Raw genomic sequence first — 21986 nt, forward strand, 5'->3', positions numbered from 1 at the left:
AGGCAATGAAAAATTTTATGTGCTGCATACTTCTAAAAAAAAGGCATGCCCACTTTTTTTTTTTTTTTAATAAGCTATAAACTTAGGTCTTCATACTGAATCATAAATCAATGGAAGTCTTTCCTACTAAAGTGATAAGGAAAATAACCATGCAGAATATGTAGATTTAAAATTACAATTTACAGTTACTTCTCTGTTTGGTGATGCTTATTCAAATCAAATTTTTTATAAAGCTTTGTAGAAGCTTTATAAAAAAAATTAGAAACAGCACTTGAAAAATGTGGATTTCAGAACCATGTTAAATTAGACCAATTTTCTCAAGTACTCAGCACCTGTATCTCCACCAACTTTAGCAGGTGCTCAATGCAATCAAACTCAGGCCACTTGCATTTTATTATCTAAACATGAGATGCAGACAATCTATGTAGCAAGAGCTGAAAATTATGAGTTTTCTGTAACATTTTTTCCTTGTTTAAGTGGCACTGGGGGAGATGGAAGAAAAAAAAAAATACCAAGTATAGAATACCAAGTATTCTACAACTTACCTGCCTCTTATATTCTGCCATTGGATCATACACTTTCCAGCCATTAACAGCAAACTTTTCTTTGTAGCTGAATGCAAAAAGAGGCTACAAACAACAAAGCAAAATCATAAATTACCACCTGAAAGGTTTTATGCATGGTAACTCCATAATAGTCAGCACTCCAGTATTTCAAATCTAACACTTCTAAAACTCTTGAACAGCAGACATAACACCTTCAGTCAAGACTGGAAAACACTGAGCTAGAAAGAAGATAGTTTTTTCCATGAAGTGTGAGTTTAAAGTTAACAAAACACCAAGACAGGAAACAGAAAATTGAAGTTGCTTGCTTCTGATCACACAACTCATCAATGGCAATACCAAGATGAGAAAATTGGTTTCCTACCTCCCAACCAGCTCCTTACCCACATAAGCAAATGAAATCAAATTCTGCACTAACTAATAACAAGACTAATTCTACTTATTTGTTGTATTAGATAGAACTTCTAGACTGAATTACCTACTTCAGAAAATAAGAGTCAATACATATATATTTTTAATCAGCAACATTAGGCAAAGGGTTATGTATATGTATATGTATTAGATCTCAAGGGTTATGTATAAACTAACTTCACCAACAGCAAGACACAGCAGTGTTTGATGAATTAATGCAAAAAAGCACACAAGGTCAGAGTGGCTGGCCCGCTCTACAACAGATTTTATGAATCAACACTTCAAAGTTTGTTATGCAGCCTTTGTATTTCCTCCCCTACACTTTCCCAAAAGTGGAGAGCCAGTAACAGCCTCTTCTCCATCTTAAAGACTTACCAGCCCATTAGAAACAGGAAATGCACGTGTTACAAGGTTTTCAAAGATCTCCAGTCTGTTCTGCTCCTCCTGTTTATAGGCCAGCCGCAAATTTCTCATATCCTGTCAAAAATAAGTTATAGTTTTACTCTATGATAAATTTAAAAAAAGAAGAAACTGTTATAAGATATTTGATTGAATGAAGGCATCTATAGAACACTAAGTCACTGACATCATCTAACTCCCAAAAGAACAGAGTTCTGTAAGCATTCATATGAAATAACTAGGACTGTCATTAGAGATGCTTGATATAAAAATCCTCACTTTTCCTTTGAATTCACTCTTCAGACAAAAGGCAGAAGTGTTTAAGACTGCAAGTATCAAAGAGGAATTGAAAGAAATGAAGCATAATTCAAATACAAGGAACTGATCAGACAGAAAAACAGCACATGGACTGGCAGATTCCTCTTACAGAAAAATGAAATTAAAATGCTTTAATATCAATAAATCTCTACCATGCCTTACCTTGCAAACTATTTCTATACCACATGAATTTTCTCCATGGCTCTGTACTCCAATTTTTTCAACCCTACTTATAACTCCAAGGGGAACATCAACAACAAAAGGTGGATCCTGAAATTTGTATATAAAACAAATGGATTTCATTACATTAGAAGAAATACAAATTAGTATTATTCATGCGTGTTTCAATAGAGCCAACAGTAATTCCGGTTTAGTAGACTGCTGTGAAACATCACACTTCACTGAATTTGTCACTTTCTGAAATCTACTTCAGCAACATGCCTACCTGAAACAACAGGCAGATAGATAGTGAAGTCTTACCCTCTCAACACTTTTGATAAACATTCTGAAGTCCGTCACTGTGAGCGTACCACTGACTGCTCCCATAAATGGGCAGATATACATAACATCCTTAGCTGGAAAACAGATCAATTAAAGCTTTATTTTACTATTATAGACATTCTATTTTCATTTGAAACTCGTAAGATTTTGATGCTTGACCTCTTTAGGAAAGTTTATTCTTGCAGAGTTGTCTTTATCTCAAAAATGAAAGCAATAAACACCTGGGGCAGAGCTGCAGCAAGGGCAGACAGGTCCCCAGCACCTGCAGGTACCCCCAGATGCAGGCAGCTCTGGTCCCTGCACTGAGATGCAGAGCACCCACACTCTCCTCAGAGACAGAGCATCCAATGTGGCAAGTAATGATCCACATGCACCCAATCTCCAAGTAATTCAGTTCTATGCTAATACCTTTGTTTTCACTATTATTTGCTGGTATTCTTTCCTACCCAAGTACTGCACTGCTAACAAAGAGCTTGCTGTCTCGTGCCAAAGTGAAATAAATCCCACTAAGAACTGGAAAGTAAGTTTACCATACTTCATCTTTTTTTGCTCTAGGAATTTTGAATCTATGAAATATCCTTGGCACCCCCAGGCAGAAATACAGTACATACACCTCCGTGGAACAAAAAAACCTTAGGAAAAGTAAAACTATGTCTATATGGAGCAAGTCATCCTCTGGATCTGATTTATCCTTCCTACACTTGGATTTAAAAGACAAAGAAAAGAAATCCACATCTAATAAGCTAATCTTAAGTGGCATTAAATAAAATAACAAAAGTAAAAAGGAAATAATATTCTGTTTTTAAATTAACTAGCAATTTAATAGTGTTCAGTGCAGTACTCAGTAGTACACTTACCGATAACTTTGATTGATTCTCCAGGAAAAAGTGGAGCCTCTTCCATCTGTGCCAGTTTGTTTCCATCCCGCAGTGCCTGGCAAAAATCCAAAATCATGAGTAAATCTCATTCTTCATCTGTACACATTGATATATTTTGATGCAAACTGCTTTTTTTACCAGATTACTGGAACACAAGAAGTGCATCTTTTTAAAAAATCACACAACTGTACTAAACTTTAACCACAGTAAAAGAAAAAACAAATAAACAAATACAAAAATTAGTACTACAAACATAACACACATATTATATATGTTATAAATCTAACATACATGTTAGTAACATATTAGTAACAAAGCATGTATGCAACAATTAGTTTCACATGCTAGCTATATACAGCATACAAAAATCTGAACAATAAGATCAGCCCAAATTAGTAATAATTTGTTAGTGTTTTGCTGAAAGCAAGTATTATTCGGGGCATTTTATCTGAGAGCATTTTAAAGCTCTTTTCTTTTTTAAATTCTAATGCTGATTTTTTAATATTTGAGTATTTTCACCTGAGAGAATTATATGGCAGAAACTTTATTTATTTAACATTTTAGCTTTGTGATTTTGATAGCAAGAAGCACTCCACAATGCTCTATTTCAATCAATATCATACTGAGAGTGCCACAGGTTACAGAATAGGTTCACTATAGGAATTCTGGATCCAGATTGTCAGATTAAGAATGAAGTAATAACAAAATATAGAAGAACAATTAACAATTTAAAAATAAGTTAGTTTAATACATTTTCACTGTGGTAAATGGCTTCATTGCTGAATGATACATGATGGATTCTTTGGGTCCTTTGTTGGCAGCTAAGATTTACTAATTTAAATTAGTAATTAAATAAGACTTAATGTACTAAAGATTGTAATAAAGCATAAAGCATGAAACCGTTTCTGGGACTGTTAAGGACCATCTAAGAAAGTGATCTGTTTCAGGTCAAAATAATGAGATTAGGGTTTCAAATTTTTACATCCTGAATAAATATAATGGGCTACCTTGTTAGAACAATTAACCCTCCCCTTGTATTGCAGCTCTGACCCACACAGAAGTAATTGGTAGGGTCTGCTTCCAGACTACCTCAAGCTCTCACTAATAAGTAATCTCTAAAAATATTTCAGCTGATCTCTGGTTTCAGATTTCCTTGTAAACTTTTGGAATTTTATGTTCAATCACAAAAAATAACGTGCAGAGTAATAGCCAGTGCTTACAAATGGAGAGCGGATGTGCTCTGTTAGACAGAGCTTATGCTCATTACATTATGCTTATTACATTTTAGACTGCAAGACCTTACAAGAAAACTCTGCCTGGCACATAACCAGTTACACACTAAATGCTTTCTAGGGCTTCTCCTGCATGAGAAAAGTAAGATTTGTATGCACTGTATGAGTACTAATTTATAGTACATTGCTACATATTTAATGAATGAAAGATGAGTAAAACTTGCCACCTGATCAGTTTCTGCTTCAGAATGATAGCCATTGTGTCCATCCTGAATCTCCTGCTTTGCATGAGGCAGCAGTAGGGCAAGAAAGAAGTAACAGCAAAAAAATTGCAGACAACAGGTGAAAGGACAGAATCTTAGCTTTTTTTGTTTCCCTTTTTAAAATTTCCTTAAAAAGACAGCATATACTTTAACTCCAGTTTAGCTTTCCAAAATCTTACTCCTGGCACATGATACTTTCCACAGAAAAGAATCCAAGCTATTAGCACCATCCTTTGAATGTTACTTGGCACATCACAAAATGAAAAATTTACTCCCTGTTTCAAAAAAAAGTCAGTACTGGTAGATAAGAACATAAAAGTATGTACTGCCTTTTTAAGACAAATAACCTTACAATGAAGAAAATTAATTTCAAGTATGCCGCATGCTTACCAATAGAAGAAATTAAGTACAACTTGCAATGGCAGCATTATGGGAAAACTCATGCAATCTTTCACAGGAAAAAATAGGTCAACATCAAATAGAAGTACCTAGACACTTTAAAAAAGTTTTGCTGTGTAAAACACATTGTAATTGAACTCTCAACCTCATAGTTTTATACATCTTTCCGGCAACTTCTCTGTTGTTGCTTGAAACTTTATTCTTGCAGAGTTGTCATACAGAGTTGTGACTTCACAGAATCTAAAATTGCTACTCATAGCAAAATATGCAAACAGTTCACATTTTCATGTTAATTTATTTTTGCATCAATTGGCAGCAAATCCTGAACATTAATTAAATTTCTTTAATAAACATAAAGTCCTTTTGCACACCAGAGAGAAACACAAATGTCATCGGGTCAGTTGAAGGGATTGTTTTAACATGATCCACCAAAAAGGTTCTTCCATCTTCTTTCTTTAACAACAGGAGAGAAGTTGTGCTCATGACAGTTTATTACTCCCAGTTCAAATGCAAAGAACTTCTCACTTGGTCAGACTGTAAAATCAGCCTCAGTCCAAATTTACAAGTGTTTGTTAGATGTCATTTTTTCTTTTTACAGTATTTTTAGAGAACCCTCAAGAAACAGCTTAGAAGAAGGACTTCAGGTATCTTCAAATAATTTGAACTCAACATGAGTTTAAAAAGGTACAAGTAATTAAAAAACCCCTTCAAGTTATAAAGGACTACTAACATTTAGATATGGTTAGAATTCTGTTATACAGGAATTATTTATATTTCAGATCATAATTATGTTGTTTCTGAAATCTAAGAAAAGGAGACATTGTGATCTCTGGAAGAAAACCAGCAGGACAATGAGCAAATGCATCAAAATAAATTAAATATATAAAAGATAAGGAAGCAGAGCAAACTGTTCAAATATCAAAGCCTTTATAAAGAACTGGGAACATCTGAACAAAACAAGTTTCTGTTACTCAACTCAGACCAATTATTTGAAACACTATCTATTTAAAAGAAAAAGGAAAAGATCAACTTGTGGATTTGTATGGTTGGACTAAACACATCATTTTTAAATACATAAACAACAGACGAGAAAAAGAAATCATTCAGACTTCATCTCTTGGTTTCAGACTGAACAAGAGGTCTTTGTTCGTATAAAAGTGTTGGACACATTTCATGAACAATGTCAGAATACTATCCAGATCATTTCTCACTCCATAAATGTTACTGAGGGAGGGGCAAGTAAACAAGGCATGCCCTTTTTAATCTTCAATGAACAGTAGTCAAATCCCTAGTCTCAAAATTATAATTAAAAAGATGTAAGGTTGCACTAGTGCCTAACTTCAAACCTAACTTTCAATCTTATTACACCTTGGTAACAACTAATTTAAAACAAGTACAAGGGCATGCATGAATTTGGAGCTTATTTAAATAGGACAGATGCAGATGTAACACTTTTACCACTGGTATTCTTTAACATAGATATGTTAGAGCTGCTAACACAGTACTCAGCAGTCTGAAGCATGTAAATCTGAATTGCAAGCATCCATTTTGTCAAAATGTAATAAAACTGAAGTTAGTATTGCACATTTATAACATAATTTTAAAATATTGCTCTCTTACATATTGACTTTTATTGCTCATGAAAACATTGTATTGTATATAAAGCATTTCTGTGGCAACTGCATAGCAAAATGGTCTGGTTCATAAAACCCATTAATGAGGTAAAGAATGCTTGACACACCAAGATCTCACACAGCACAAGAGACACACAGGTAGGAGGCTGTTCACTGCTAGCCAAAGGTAATCTTACCCGTATAACTGGCCTCCTGTACACCTGTTAGTTAAAATACAAAATGTTATCCAATGAAACACAGATTTGATTTGTTAACGATACTATATCTTATTTCACCAGATTTTCTAAAGAACTCTACTCCCAAACATCTTAATTATAGCTGGATTTTGAAAGAGCAAAACAAAACTACTCAGAACTAGTAGCTCTCATTTACAGAATTGTTTTGGTCTGAAAAAAATCACAGACATTTCATTTTAGTAATGTAACAAATTCCAAGCTCTTTGGAAACATTCATTTCTAATCACCCTTTTATCCTGCTGCACTGTGCTATTGTTAAAAGAGAATAAAGAGCCTCGTAATCCCTCTAGGTGGAAGACAATAAGCCTGCACTAACAACCATGAAGGAGAGGCACCCAACCTTTCAAAAAAAGACAACTCTTCCCAAATTCTGAGTGTTTGTAGTCAGCAACTACAATCTGAGACATTTTCATTTATATGAGCCACTCATTCAAGAACACTCTGCACAGAGCATGTGTCAGAGAAGACACACAGAGCAGAGCTCAACTCAGACTGAGATCACGTTGCTGTAGGGTTTAGTAAGCAAGACCTCCCCTGTGTTCTCCAGTTCTGACCGTTCCATTAACGTCCCCTTTGCTTCCTAACTCCCTGGTAGGGTAAGTCATATAAAAGTAACGTCAGTAACACTTTTAGATATGTGAATCAATATATTTACCTGGTTTTGGAAACATATTAATTTAAACAATAAAAAAGGGATGAAAGAAACAGTAAGTAGTGAGTTCCTGGTAAATCCAGCACAAACTAACAGGACTGCCTGACCAGTTCCAGAAGCAAACACACATCTGACCCGATCTGAAGGTTCCGAGTTGTAAGATAGTCTCTAAATGCAGCAATTCCAGGTAACCAAAGGTAATGAAGACCCAGGAAAGGGCATTGAAAGAAAAAGATGTCTCAAAGGAAGACTGAGCTATCATATGAGCATTGTCTTTTAATGTGTGGATTCCACAATAATGAGTGAACCCAACCTGTTAGTGGTACTGAAATTAATTAAGAAACTAAAAATTCCATCATGCTATATACAAATATGGGATTTCAAATCACAGCAATTATGCCAAATACAATTTATCCACAAAAGTTCTTAATTTAAAACATCAGACTTAAATCCTTTTAGTTTATTTCTCAGAGACAAAAGATGAAGTAGAATTTTAATTAGGCGTTAAAAGATTTATTCCTCTTAAATAATATCTGAGATGAGTTTGGTATAGAGATGGAAGTTATCCTGTGTATCCAAAATTAAACAGTGCTCTTCATTCCAGAGGAATGCATTCTACTCAGAAATAAACTGAACACCAAGTTTACACACTTGGATTTTACTAAAATGAAATCCTTGGCAAATACAACATCAACAGATGTAATGCAAAGTTTCCCACAGTGTTTTACCAAAAATGTTGGCCTTGACCTGGAGCAAACATTTGCAATGGAGCTGTTGTAGTATGGGAGAGCTACTCTTTACAAACTGCTGATTGTGCCAACAGTGTGAAACTCTGTTGAGGTTGAACTTTTAAATACACTACAGTCAAAAATATTTTGTGGACTCATCTCAGACTCAGGCTGAATCTGACCTGCTATCACTCAATCTAAAATACACTGTTTCCAGGAAACATACTTTGTAACCTCAGAGCACACATGAATTAAAATCTAGTTGAAACAAGAATAGGAAGTAAAAATCTTCCTTTGGCTATTTTCTATGAAGACAATAAAATTCTTACAAATCTAGGAAGAAAAAGGGATCTAGACAGCACCAAGTTGGACTTCTTAAAGTGAATTGAAACATGGATAACTTCTGTCACGTGAGAGGAGAAAAATGCCCATGCTCCATCCTTGACAGCTGAGTAGAGTGGCTCCATGAAGGGAACAGCCAATTAGCTAGTGAAAGAACAGGGGCACAAAAGCACAGTAGAACTCAGGGAAACCATACGGTGCATTCGTTACCTTAGTGACAAAAACGTTGCTGGGAGGGAATGAAAAAGGTGATTTGTTTGTCTGTTTGATGCTAAATTCTGTGTCTCTGGAGAAACCCCATCAAAAATGATACTCAGTTAAGTTCCCTGCACAGTAACAAAGACATTAATTTTTTTTTGGTGAAATATGATGGGCTTAATTCTGTACTCTGAATAATATACACTAGAAACCATTTCAACCTGTAATTATAATCTAGTTTACCAATTATTTTATATAGCAATCAAAAGAAAAGACAACTCACTCTTGATATTTTATTCAAAACATAGAGTTTTAAAATTTCCTTTCACTTCTTAGTAATTTTTATTCTGTAGACTTCAGTGGCACTATTTTAACTATGGAGAAAAACAGGAAGCAAATTCAAAAGACTCCTAGGCACAATGAGATGTTTCTAGTTCTGAAACACTCAGTGATTACTCAAGCACTTTCCACCTGCTAATCAAAGATAGCAAGGACCTTCCCTATCTTCCAGGCTTGTATCTTAAAACAAATCAATGCATTCCTCAAGTCACTTACCCTGTAGTCTTTGGCTACACCCTCTGAAGGGACAGACCCTGAAATCTGACTTGAAATGGTTGCAGCTATCAGTTGTTTACACCATTCCACGTGGGATCCAGTCGGGCTACAAAACCAGAAATTTCAAATTATTTAGCAGTAATTCAAAATGTGTATTTTGAACAGCACAGCAACTGAACAGATTCAGAAAGCAACACTGCAAGTGATTACTAACATGATAAAACTTAGCTTGCTTTGTGGGCAGAGTGCAACTATTTTACTGATCAAATTAGGAAAAATAATTTTACTATATCATGTCAGAGACAGAGCTGTCACGAGGTTAAGATCCTAGAAAATTTAAAAATGTTCTGTTCCTTATCCAGATTATTTTTTACTATTCACACTCTTTTTTCTTAAAGCCATCCATGGAACAAGTTTGGCCAAGTAATAGGAATCTCCTTATACTGTCCTTATTAATATGATCTGATTATTCTCTAAATTCTCAAAATTAAATTACTTCATGCTAGTATTAAAAAATTTAAGCTATGCTAATGTTGTATTCTATATTAAATGTTGAAAATATATGTTTTCTAAAGGATAACTTCTAGATAGCTGCATTTTTTTCCAGTTCATGAAATAAACCCTGAATAATTTTTAGGGCACTTTCCCCTGCTACAGCACTGAATTGTACAGTGTAGGGTGTTTACAAGAACCTTAAAGCATCTGAACTGCACTAAACCCCACTGATTAATTGGTGATGCAATGTGAGAACAGTCCCCTGAACCAGTGCTGCTCACAAGTAATACAGTACTGAGAGGGAGAAGCAATGAGTCTGAAATGCACTAGGTCTGCCTCAACACATACCGGTATCCAAGGAAAAACTGGGAATGCCTGAGGGAATTGTTCCCTGAATGTTACTGCAGCCTCAGCTGGTATCTTAGATAACTGCCACTTTTCAACCATTCAGCTGTGCTCTTCTACAAATTGAATGCTTATTCAGAAGTCAAATACAGAAAGAAAATACTAGGGTTTTTTTTTTTATTTTTTTCATTAATTCACAAACTAGCTTTGGATTCTATGAATGCACGACAACATTGAAGTGAATATACTTACATATATCCAGCACCCAGTGGGTCCACCACACCTTGGACATTAAGAGGGTGGGGTAACAGTCTTAGATAACCAATTACTACTGAACAAGAGATCTTTCCTTACATTAACTCTGCCACTATAGCAATTTATAAGGCACAGATCCATGCAATAACATCATACCTGAAATGAAAGATCTTTCAAAACTTTTCTGATAAATTTTAATAGCTTTCTCCCCACCTGTACATTCTACACAGGACTAGATCTTACAATGTTGTTTTGCAACTAAAACAGATCTATGATAGTCCTGCTTGAACAACTAAGATAAGTCACAAGTTAGTGCTGAACTCAAACCCAGATTTACTTACTCTTCACTTAAGTTTTGCAAAAGAGCCCAACGCCTAAATCCTACAGTAGTCCTTTTCTTACCTCCTTTATTTCTCCTTTGCTCACATCTCCTTAATTTGCAGTGTAGCTCTTTCGGGCTTGCCTAAGTTTGTTTTCAAGTAAGCATTCAGCTGTTAATTAAGAATTTCTTTTCCTATAGCTTATCTTCACAAGGAATCACTACATCAACAGAGTTAAGAGCAACAGGAGAATTATGTATGCAGGACCGTCCCCTGAGACCAGTGTAGGGGATGTGTCAGTGTTCCACAGAACACTGATCACATCAATGTGCCTTCTCCTTATGCACCAGTGGGGGACACACCAGTACTGACAGCCTTTGCATTCTATCTCATCTGCAGTCACACACATTGGCCTGGGCTGGTACTGGCAAACAAGTAAATGGCCATATAACTGGGCCAGGGTAGAGCAAGAGCAGAAGAATGGAAGATGAAAATTAGGATACGAAATTGCATTAATAAGGAATACAAAGATGTCTGTTTTGATGACAGAAAATGGACATTTGATTTCCATCTTAACTAGAGTGATGTAAACCCCCATATTTCTACTAACAGAAAAAAGGGAGAATACAGAGACTGGAACTGATTTTAAATATTCCTTATTTAGTTTTCATCGCGGTGAAACTTCCGTTCATTTATACTCCTTGTTTAAGGATTTTTAAGTTCGGTTCTGAAGTCTGCCTTCAGCTGGAAACTTTTGAGTGAAGGAATGACTAGCACCCAGGGCCTGGCACCTTTCTGATGAGACCCTGTGGACCCACCCCACACACTTACACACACCAGGGACACACGGGCAGCACTTCAGGGACACACCGCATACACAGTGGTGCCTGGGGACAGTCACACACCCCTGCAGATTAAATACACGCAAGGAAAAAAACGCCAAACCGATCAGGAAGAGACTCAAAAGCCACGGACGGTCTCAGCCCAAGTTTACAGGACGCTGCCCCAACTCCTGGGCCAAAGGCCCGAGACCGCCTCAGCCTCGGCCAAGCCAGGCGGCGACACTACCGGCACACGGCAAGCAGAGTAGGAAACTGACAACAGCCAGTTCCCGCCGCAGACCATTCGCCGCTGCACAGCAGCCGCCCTCAGATTGAAGCTTCTCGGGCTGGAGGGGTCCAAGGAGGCCGCCCCAAGCCCGGGGGACCGTGCTGGGCCAAGGGGCACCCGCCGCCTCCCCAGCTCGCCACCCCCGGGCGCGCAAGCCGCGGCACGCCCCTCTCCTAAAGCCCGCTCTGCCCGGGCCCGTCCACAGCCGCCAGACCCGCTCACCTGTTCAGGGTCTCGGTGCTGGGCTGCCGCGACCCCGCGCCCGCCGCCGCGGCGCCCCCCGCCCGCACGGCTCGCCGGCTCACGCCGCCACCCTCCACCGCCGGCCCTGCCGCCGCCGCCCGCTCCATGGTTCCGGCCGCGTCGCCGGGGATGGCGGGCGGACTCCCGCCTCTCCGCGGCGCCCCGGCCCGTCTGTCTCAGGCCGGCCCCTGGGGCCCCAGCAGCGCCGAGGGCTGTCACCTGTCGGCGGCGCTTTCCCAGAGGCCTCCGCGCAGCGAGGTGGGCGGGCGACGAGGCCAGGCATGGCTGAGGGAGGGCCCAGCTGAGACAATTCCCGCCCTTCGCCCATTCCGGCCCTACCACGGAAACGCGCGCCAGGAAAAGGGCCGTTGGAGGCAGAGACTTCAGCACTGACATCTTTATTTTCCCCTCCCCTCACATACACGGCAAACGGATGCTTTTCATTGCTCTCCCTCCAACCCAACGCCTGACACGTAGGGCCCGGCTCCAGAGCAGTTCCGCGTAATCCAAGGAGAGCGGCCGATGTGGTTAGTGAGGAAGCGGTAGTAGTGAGGAGATCCTGCGCATTTACAGATCACGTTTTCTCATGCATGACAGAATGCTCGCTGCGACAAAACACCTGAACTCAAGGCAGAGATTAACAATACATCAGAAGGAGGTAGCACACAAGTCATGTCTTGGGTACAGCTGGAACAATGATGCTGAGGGGAAGGGTAAGACAAGAGCAAATAAAGAAAGCATCCAACAAATAATCTAAGTAACAGAACCCAGCACAAAACCTAGCTAATTCTCTTCATGTCCATGGAAGGAAGAATACAAAAAACCTAAACTAGCATTCCAAGACTGGGATATCCGGCATTCATCGCTAGTGATGTTGACAGCCCTGCTCTGCTATTTTCCCCTCCTAGAAAAGGCACTCGGCGCCTGCAAGTCTCATCTACGCGACCTCAGAAGCTTCCCCTGGCGTGCTTCTGGCAATGAACAGGCTTCAGTGTGCACAGATGACAGGAGGTCTGTGCAGAACGACAGCCCAGAGCATCCAGTTACAGGGGAAGGAGGGAAATGTTCTGTTAGCATTGGTACGCTTGTATGTCTACATTCACATGTAGTATTTTCCAGAACATATTGGATTAAAATCACCTCTACGTTGGTCTCATATGTAAAAATAATTAAAACACTTATCTGCTGACTTGAAAAGCTCCAAGCCTGCATAGAGAGCCATGTTAGAGAGCTTCAAAGACAAATTCAGCTGAAGAGTAATACAAAGTAATACATAATGAAGCAAGTGCAAAAAGATCCTTTCCATTATGCCAAATGTAACAGGTTATCATCATGTAGTGTTTACACAGTAAAAACTACTAGATTTTCAGAACTTTTTCACACTGCTCAGAGATATCACCAATATGTTAAATGCAAAAACAGAAACTTCAAATATTCTGATAAAAATAGTGTTGTTTTTTTTTAACAAACCACAAGTAAGTAGAAGGCAAATATACCAGAGTATGCATAGCTTTCAAAATGTAAAGTACCTCATGAACAACTGAGTATCCTTCTTCATTTATCTGATGTAATGAATCTTACCATAACAAGTAAAGATTGAGGGTCAACATTGTTATTTTGGATACACATACTTGACAGCATAGACGGGAGAATGAAATTTAGAGGATGAAAGTCATATAATTCTGTATATTTAGAACACACATGCTGTGTGCTCAGAACTTCCCTGAAAACACAGTGCAACTCAGTGCATAAACTAAATTAAATCCAGAGGCGGTATATTTTTATTTCTTTGAAAAAATACCGTTTTAAATATTCAATATGCTCTAAACTTTAACTTCTTTTATGGAACCATACCTTTAAATTTAGTTTTCATATGCAAAATATTTACACTTTATAAACTTGCAGAATTTCTAATAAACTACATTATATACACTTACACAAAACTTTATATATAATCCTATTGTATCTTGCAGATCAAAACTCACCACATGTACAATAATTAACAATGACAGAAGCCTCAAGCATTAAAGTATCTCCTTTAAAATAACAATATCAGAGTCCTTTACAGAGTCTGATTTTCAGTATTTCCTGGACTGCCTGAATATCATTAAACTTCTGAGAATATGCAAAATTTTAATTAAATATCAAGAGCTAAATTTGTGCTGTCATTAGAAATGCTTGCAACTATTTGAAAAATACCTGAAAGGAACAAATTAAAGATTTACAAAAAGCCTCTGACAGGTAGGCTTGAAACTAGAGCTCACTTGAATGTTCAATATAAGTGCACACACTATATGCAAATCTTGGATAGTGAAGCCCCTTAAATACTTTAGAATAAATTTGCTGAACAGGAGAGTTAAATAGTAAAGTATAAATGTACAAGTTTTCAAAATAATTTATAACTTAGAATTTTTGTTTACTTTGGTATAAAAGCTCCTTTAAACAGGCACATTTCTTTTTAAAAGACAAATAAGCTTTAATACTATGCCAATTGCTGGATATTTAAGCAATGTCTCCATGGTTCTATTTTTAATTATATAAACCTTCTTTTGGAAACATTTATTTCTGTATTAATCCAAAGAACCAATACTGCCTACAGTAATAATTTGTACTGTGCTTTAGTGCTGAACAGCTAGCCCAAACAAAACTTCTCAGAATCCAGTACAACTTTCATTTTTTAAAAAAAAATAAAGTCAATTTACAATAAAAAAGTTCCTTTGATTTTGACATCTACTGAGCTATTTGATTTTTTTATTTAGAAGCATATCAGTGAAATGCCTTTAATATTTCTGTTTAAAAAAGGAAAATTTGGAATTCTCAGGTAATCAGAAAGTTTGACCACTTTTCTCTGACATCTTGCAATAGAATTTATTTTTCTCTCATGAACTCCACAAATGTATTCCTAATAGGAATACAGACATACCTAATTTTACACAATGCAAATATTCCTACTGCCAATATTCTGTTCATGACATGTAAGACTGAGCATAAATTTCCTTACAGAAGCATGATCTAAAATGTAATAAATTAAAGCATTCTTATGAAAACAATAAATCAATTTAATTTCAATTGTACCAGGCCTACCAAAATAATTCTTAAAGCCTACCATAGCTATGAGTTGATTAATAATGTTTCCAGTCCACAGGTCCTGAAAGGCACATAATTGAAGAGTTGAGGTTTTTTTTAAGTCCTCTTCAAATGAAGACAGTCTAAAATAATTTGTATTAAGACAGTCTAATGTAAGGCATTAGAATATTCCTCTTTATGCTACAGATCTATGTTAAGCACCACTTGCTATTACAGTATAGAAAGAAGCCAACATTTCTTTCAAAAATGTGTTTGTACTTGGGACACCATTTGTGAGGGAGATGTTGATGAGGCTGATGAATTGGATATCTTAGAATTATTTGTGATCTGAAGCTCTTCAAGTCTCCTGATATAATCATCACGCAATGCAAGAAGTTCCACGTAACGCTGCTCCACGAGGTTTGGCTGCTAGGAAGAGATCCATGTTAGTCTTAGCACTTCACTCCAACTAACTGTACACATGCTGCTCAAAGTATCTGGGGCTTCCCAGCAGGTGTAGCAAGTCATAGCTAAACAGAAATACTCATTGCTCTTACCTGAGAGCCCTCTGCCTTCCAGCTGTCTCCCCCAAAGTCAATCCTTGCACAAATAGTTTGTCCAAACTCAGTAAAATCAGCCACCAATTCCTGAAGCATATGGATTTTATTTTCTTGTTATCTAATATTGTGTGCAAGACAGTTACTTGTATACCTTGACCAAAGATTTTTTCTTGACTTTAACGAAAAGGTTTTAGAGTCCAGAAGCCAAGTATTTCAGCATCTTCCCTGTCACAGTGTTTAGCCAGATTGTTTTAATTACACTGATCAGATTAAGATCCATGTCTTTAGCTTAAATAATTTCTCTCACTGATGAAATTTACTTGATTTTTTAAGAGTAAATTTGCAACTTAGTGTAAATAAACAAGTGAAATAAAAACTTTATTTGTGAGTTCTCTAAGTAAACTTCCACATGTTTAAAATCAACTGCTCTGGCTTTCAGGAGATTACTCAGAAAGAGCCTCTTAACTGTTTCCACTTTGAGCTTAACCTCCTTTTCAGAGTAAAGAAACAAATGGAAAAGAACTATTAGAAATGTCCAAAGCAGAGAGAAAGCCTAAAGTTACATTCAGCTGAATTTACCTGTCTAGAAGTTGTTGCTGTTTCACAGTTAACTGCCTGTAATTCAAAGCTTATCACCAGTGGAGCTGCAGCAGCAAATGGTTAACACCTCACCAATTCAAAACCAGTTCAACCAGCACTCTGAGGTGCACCACTCACTATGCACCCACATGAGGATCCTGATGAATGCTGAGGCAACTGTTGAAGTTGGATCAATGCTGAATGTAGGTAATAAGATAACTGGTGATGTAGAATAATAGTTTTTCTAGCAGAACATATTTCTAAAGAATGGCACTAAGAAAGGTCATTAAAAAAAGTGGTTCAGGTCACATGTTCATTATTCAGTTGCTTAAGTAAAGATAAAGCATAAATTTCATGTGCAGGAAAAAAAGTTGTTTTTTGTACAAAAATGGTGAAAATGAGGCAGCATGGAATACTGCCACTTTGGTTTGCATTTCTAAGGAGAAACTGCTGAAAAGCTACCCAAAATAATGGTAAATTGCATTTTTAAGTGGATCTACAGATAATTTACATGTCTTAAAATCCTTCACTTCCTAAAATAAATCTTTATATCCACCTTTTGTAAAACACCCTCATCTTTCACAACAAGCAACAAAAGCTTTAAAAACAGAACTTCCAATTCCAATAGGCAATGTACTTGTAAAAAGCCATAGCAAACTGCCAGGCTTTCCTGAAGCCTCTAAAGTGCTGTAAATAATACAAGAGATCAGCTGTGGAAAAGGAAGTGTATTGCTTGAGAACTACTGACTCATTCCAAGGGCTGGACTGTGAAGACTGCTTCTGTCAAACAAACTGCTCCTCTATCTTCTCCTACTCAAATCTCCACAAGCTGTTAAAAAAGACAAAAAATTCTCTGTACACAATCTTTATGTGCCACATGGCTGAGATTTACAGCAAGACTGTAACAAACACTGAGTATAGATAAAACAGGGATTAAAACCAAAGAACTGAACTATGTGTCACTTGATAAAAGCTTTTCTGGGCTTCCAATCTGATCCATTTGTATAATTTTCAATAAGAGGTTTCATCCACAGTATAAACAATGCTGGGACATCAATGTTACATAAAAAATTAAATCTTACCATCAATACATATAGCTTTGAAAGAGAAAGGATTCAAAAGGTCATTTCATTTGTAAATTGTTTCATACCCACTCTCAGCAAATGGAGAAAGACCAAGCAAATGCTTTTCTGTTGCCAACACCCCAACTCTTCAAGGATCAGCAAGTCCCATTTCTAAACATTGTCATTCAGGATTCAGTAGCATCAAATGCCCTTAGACATGTATCCAAGAAAAAGTGCTAAAAAGAGCTCAAGGATGACTTGCTACTAAACAGGGAAATAAATTCAATTAGCTAAGAGAGAACTAAAATAATTACTTTCACTTTTTTTCTCCATCTTTACAAATATAACATTAAAAACCTGAATAGATTACTGCTCTACAAGTCAGTTAGGACAAAAAATCCTTATTTCCAACGTCTAACAGCATTTTTGGTATGTTACAGAGAATTTACTTACTTGCTGCCGAATCCTTGGGTTCCATCTTATGTAGTAATTGACCCAGAGCTCTAAATGCCGCATGCTGGCTACCGGATAGAGTGCACGATTTAGCTCTTTACTATAAAAAGGATTGGTGTATTTAGATTTTTCACTGTTTATCAAAGACCATAACGACAACGTTTTCTCAGTCACTTTCTAAAATGAAATTGAAATAAGAACAGTAAATATTTGCATAAAATCAAGAAATCCATCATAGAAGTCACTGTTAGATTCTGAAATTAGTACACTTCTGGCTTACTTAGAATACATTACTTAGAATACATGCATTAGAGAGATTCCAAACCCAGTGCTTTACAAGTATTTTAGAGACTGCATGGCACTACTCTATAAGAAGAAAGTTCAAAATCACTGTCTGATTTTCACCTAGATCACCTAGAGTTAAGACAGCAATGCAATGACACGATCAGTGGTTTAACTAACCTCTTTTTCTCTGACAAACTCGCTGTTATACAAGAAAGTGCCAAACCGGCAGCTGTACAGGTGATCCAGGATTGTAATCAGGAACTGCTCGTTGAATTCAAAGGCCGTAGGAAACTAAACCAGGAAAGACAAGATCACTGTTTACAGAAAGACAAGATCACTGTTTACATGGAAAATGCAGGGGGGTATGCACATGCCCTGGTTAAAGGGCTAAAGGTAGAATTCAGAAGCGTGGATACATCTACAAATAATTTTTAAGGTAATACTTTCACGTACTTTATATCAGACTAAGTATTCCAATGACACAAGGTGTTCAACTTTCTCAAACTACCCACTGAAAAATCTCTTCTCAAAATGTTGTACTGACCTTTAATTTATAAAAAGAATAAAATACAGAATGGTTACACATAACACTTTTACTAGCAAGACAGAGCAAGATCTCTTCAGTGCATTCTTACAGTTCAGTACCATGCAGGAAAATAAAGGTCCTGATCCTTAGCCCTAAATGGACTAAGTTCACTGCTTTGTTTCACTACTTACTGCCGTTACAATGTTTAAATCACAGTACTCAAAAGCTCCCTAGCTTTTTAAGCATTGACAAAACAGCATGTGTCCATGCAGTTCTAGGGACAGTTTCACAAAATGGTCAAATAAAACAACAGATGCCATTAAGACAGTTGGGTGCAATTCCTGTTAAAGCTTTCTGCTGGGTATGAAACATCCCTCAGTATGGGTCTGAGAATCACGTATCCAGGAATACCAGCCATGCCTGCACAGCCAGTGCCATGTCCAGCAACATAACCACAGCCTGAATATCACTTTCACAGAAGTAAATACACTCTTTTTTACTACAGGTCAGAGCAGAGGGGTATGCTGTCGTCTTATTCTTTTATCAAAAGATAAAGATGTAGGGTTTTAATTCAGTAATCTCTTCAAACTGTTACCTTCTTAAGAACAACAAAAGTTACCTGTTTAGACATCTGCCACACGCAATCAATAAACTGGAGAAAGATGGGTGATCTGTCTGCATCAGCATGATTTTTATCACCGTGGCCTATTCTCTGAAATGAAACAAAGAAGCCTCCTCTTAACTGAAACATGCTGTTCTATGCCAACAGAAATTATTTCGTATTAGAGCATTAACTCTTTTGAAATAAAGCAACCCACTGTTATAATTTCAAAATTAGTTACTGCACCAAGGAGGAGAGATTCAGATAAAAAGAAATACTGCAAACATGTTCCAAATAAGTCTGAAAAAAAAATCCAAACTGATAACTGGTCCTGTTATAAAAACCTGCTGATTATTAGACAAGCAGAACTGTTGAAGCATCCATTACTTAACAAATAATGAAGACATATTCTGAACTATATTTACATGGCAAGTCTGTCAAAAACCAAGTTGCATACTTCGTCCTCCTTTTTGTTTTAAGCCACTGCAGGAGCTAGATCATCAAATTACCCATATGTAACCTTCTCTTTCTCCTCCACACTTGAACTTTAACATTCACCCTGATAGAGCAGGCAAACATGAAGAAGACCAAAAAAACGTTCATGTTCTTGACAGAAAATTAACAGATTGTTAAAGTTTGGGTGAGCCCCTTATTATGAGGTGCCCAAAGTAACAATCAAAGGCATTTGCTCCACAGACAAAAAAGGGATTTGGTAAAAGCTGTTTACTTCCTTTTTGCATTTGATATCTGAGAACAGGTAAGAGATTCAGGGGAAAAGAGTTTCAATTAATTCCATAATTCTGTTTGAATATACTTGCTGGAGGGAAAAATGTATGTAGGTATGTTGACCTAAGATGATGTCTATCTGCCTGTAAAATAGCAAGCTTAATGCCTCAAGGACATGCTCAAATCCTAAGAGCAGTACACTACTCTGTACAATGGCTTGCAAGATAGTTTAAAATAATAGCATTGAATGGGAGGAAATAGAGGGAGATGACAGATTGCAGCTGAACTCAACCAACAGTAACAAATTATTAAAAAAGGGCTATAAAGAAGAAAATCAAATTGGCTTCCTTGCTCTTCAGTTTTCATTGTTTGAAATATTTGTTATCCATTAAGAGTCATATATATGGTTTAATAAAGGAGTGAAAGTCTGTCCACTTCCACTGTAGTTAGCAGTTTCAGGATGTCTGACTATCTTCCATCTATAATTATATCTCATATTTTAATGCATAATTAGAATTAAATTCAACATAAGCAAATTTATCATCTGGAGAGTGAACTAAATTCACCACATATAGAAAAGTTGGGGTAGGGAATTCATTTTCAACAAGAAAACTTATTGCTCACCTCATTTAATATAAAATATAGAGACGAACTAATAAGTAGCCTACTATTTGGTATTAAATAATAATTATATTAAATAATCCAAACTGCAACCCTGGTATCATAAAAACATGAAGCTTGTGCCAACCCAGACAATGTAAGTAGCACTCTACTCTTCAACTCCCTACTAAAGGGAAAATGAAAATGGTTTCAGAGATGAGGTTCAGGAATTGCTCTAACTGCACTAAGTGTCTAGTTCTCACTATTCAAAGTCACAATTCTATCAATTACCAAGTTAAAACAGAATATGAATGATCAAAATATTTTCTGCTTGCATTATAATTTTTTATCATAGAGTAGTTGAGGTTAGAAAAGACCTTTGAGATCATAGAGTCCAACTGTTAAGCCAGCACTGGCAAGTCCACCACTAAGCCATGCCCCCCAGTCAACACATCACATCTTTTAAATCCTCACCACTTCTACAGAACACTGCAGGCAAGACTGACCTTCACTATAAACTAAATAACCCCTCAAAATTTTACAGTACTCTTGGATTACAGCAGATGGCTAAAGAGTGGCTTCAACTGTTTCCAAAGATTGCTACTTGACTGAGCAAGTTGGGAAAATAGCAATTTAAGAAAAAGCAACTACTTAAATCATTCTTATTGCTGCTACATTGTCAGACACGAACCAATGGACTGAGTGCATCATCTGAAAGGGATGCCAAGTCCTGCCTCACTATTTGGAAAAAAAACATCAGTTGAGGGAGAACAAAATCCTTTGATTACCCAACTAAAATGAATGATTTAACAAAAATAAACATAGATTATTTGAATTTATTAAAAATTATGAAGAACACACAGATCTTGTTAAGATGTGTGTTAAACACATGCTTGACTACAAGTCAATTAGTTATACCATCTAATTTTCTTTCCATCCTGACTGCTAACTTTTTTTTAAGTACAAAATAAAATGAGAATAAAAAGTCAAGCCACTGGCATCATATTTTCCTGGGGCTGTACCAAGACAGACTACTGAAAGGTTTATAAAACATATCACTGCTAAAAGACCATAAGTAAGTACACAAAAAATGAGACTACATCAGCTATCACTCCCGACACCCAAACCTCCTAAGCCTCAAAGCACCTTTAGAATGTCAGATCAAAAACTGCCACAGCCTATAAGCACATGTAAATGATGAGGTGATTTATGCAGAGATATACATGTGTTTCCAAATGACTGCAACACTCTTACACATTTGCAAATGTAATATGGGTATGAAACACACACATAGGTATATTTTTCCATTTCTTGATTTTTTTCCAGATTGCCTATTTTCTGAATTTTAGCAATATTCAGATGTTTAAAATATTCCATTAGGCACATATCCATTAGGCAAAATATTCATGCAAGTAAGTTCTACTTAAGTTGTAGAAACTTCTTATTGTG

General features: G+C 36.9%; 2 protein-coding genes across 22 annotated transcripts in view; both read right to left on the bottom strand.

Annotated features, from left to right (window-relative positions):
• Positions 1-12292, bottom strand: part of MTMR1 (myotubularin related protein 1) — a 72882-nt gene extending 60590 nt beyond the window's left edge. Inside the window, exons 1-9 of one of the 15 annotated variants that reach the window (XM_015626075.3) lie at positions 12057-12292; positions 9310-9415; positions 6775-6798; positions 4530-4580; positions 3050-3125; positions 2172-2266; positions 1854-1961; positions 1350-1451; positions 546-629 (exon numbers count right to left, since the gene is read on the bottom strand). In XM_015626075.3, coding sequence (XP_015481561.1) covers positions 546-629; positions 1350-1451; positions 1854-1961; positions 2172-2266; positions 3050-3125; positions 4530-4580; positions 6775-6798; positions 9310-9415; positions 12057-12184 — 774 coding nt within the window. In that variant the 5' untranslated portion in view covers positions 12185-12292. Of the gene's footprint in view, positions 1-545; positions 630-1349; positions 1452-1853; positions 1962-2171; positions 2267-3049; positions 3126-4529; positions 8883-9309; positions 9416-12056 lie in introns of those variants that run through there. The other 14 variants (XM_015626073.3, XM_033514163.1, XM_033514161.1 and 11 more) reach the window with 14 other exon arrangements.
• A 167-nt stretch (positions 12293-12459) lies between these two features.
• MTM1 (myotubularin 1) overlaps positions 12460-21986 on the bottom strand; it is a 43138-nt gene continuing 33611 nt past the window's right edge. For 3 of the 7 annotated variants that reach the window (XM_015626091.2, XM_015626090.2, XM_015626092.3), the window contains exons 13-17: positions 19230-19322; positions 18262-18375; positions 17800-17976; positions 15701-15790; positions 12460-15572 (exon numbers count right to left, since the gene is read on the bottom strand). In XM_015626091.2, coding sequence (XP_015481577.1) covers positions 15405-15572; positions 15701-15790; positions 17800-17976; positions 18262-18375; positions 19230-19322 — 642 coding nt within the window. In that variant the 3' untranslated portion in view covers positions 12460-15404. Of the gene's footprint in view, positions 17112-17799; positions 17977-18261; positions 18376-19229; positions 19323-21986 lie in introns of all 7 variants that reach the window. The other 4 variants (XM_019006502.2, XM_019006504.2, XM_019006503.2 and 1 more) reach the window with 4 other exon arrangements.

The sequence above is a fragment of the Parus major genome, chromosome 4A (genome assembly GCF_001522545.3).
Source record: "Parus major isolate Abel chromosome 4A, Parus_major1.1, whole genome shotgun sequence".
Lineage (NCBI taxonomy): Eukaryota > Metazoa > Chordata > Aves > Passeriformes > Paridae > Parus > Parus major.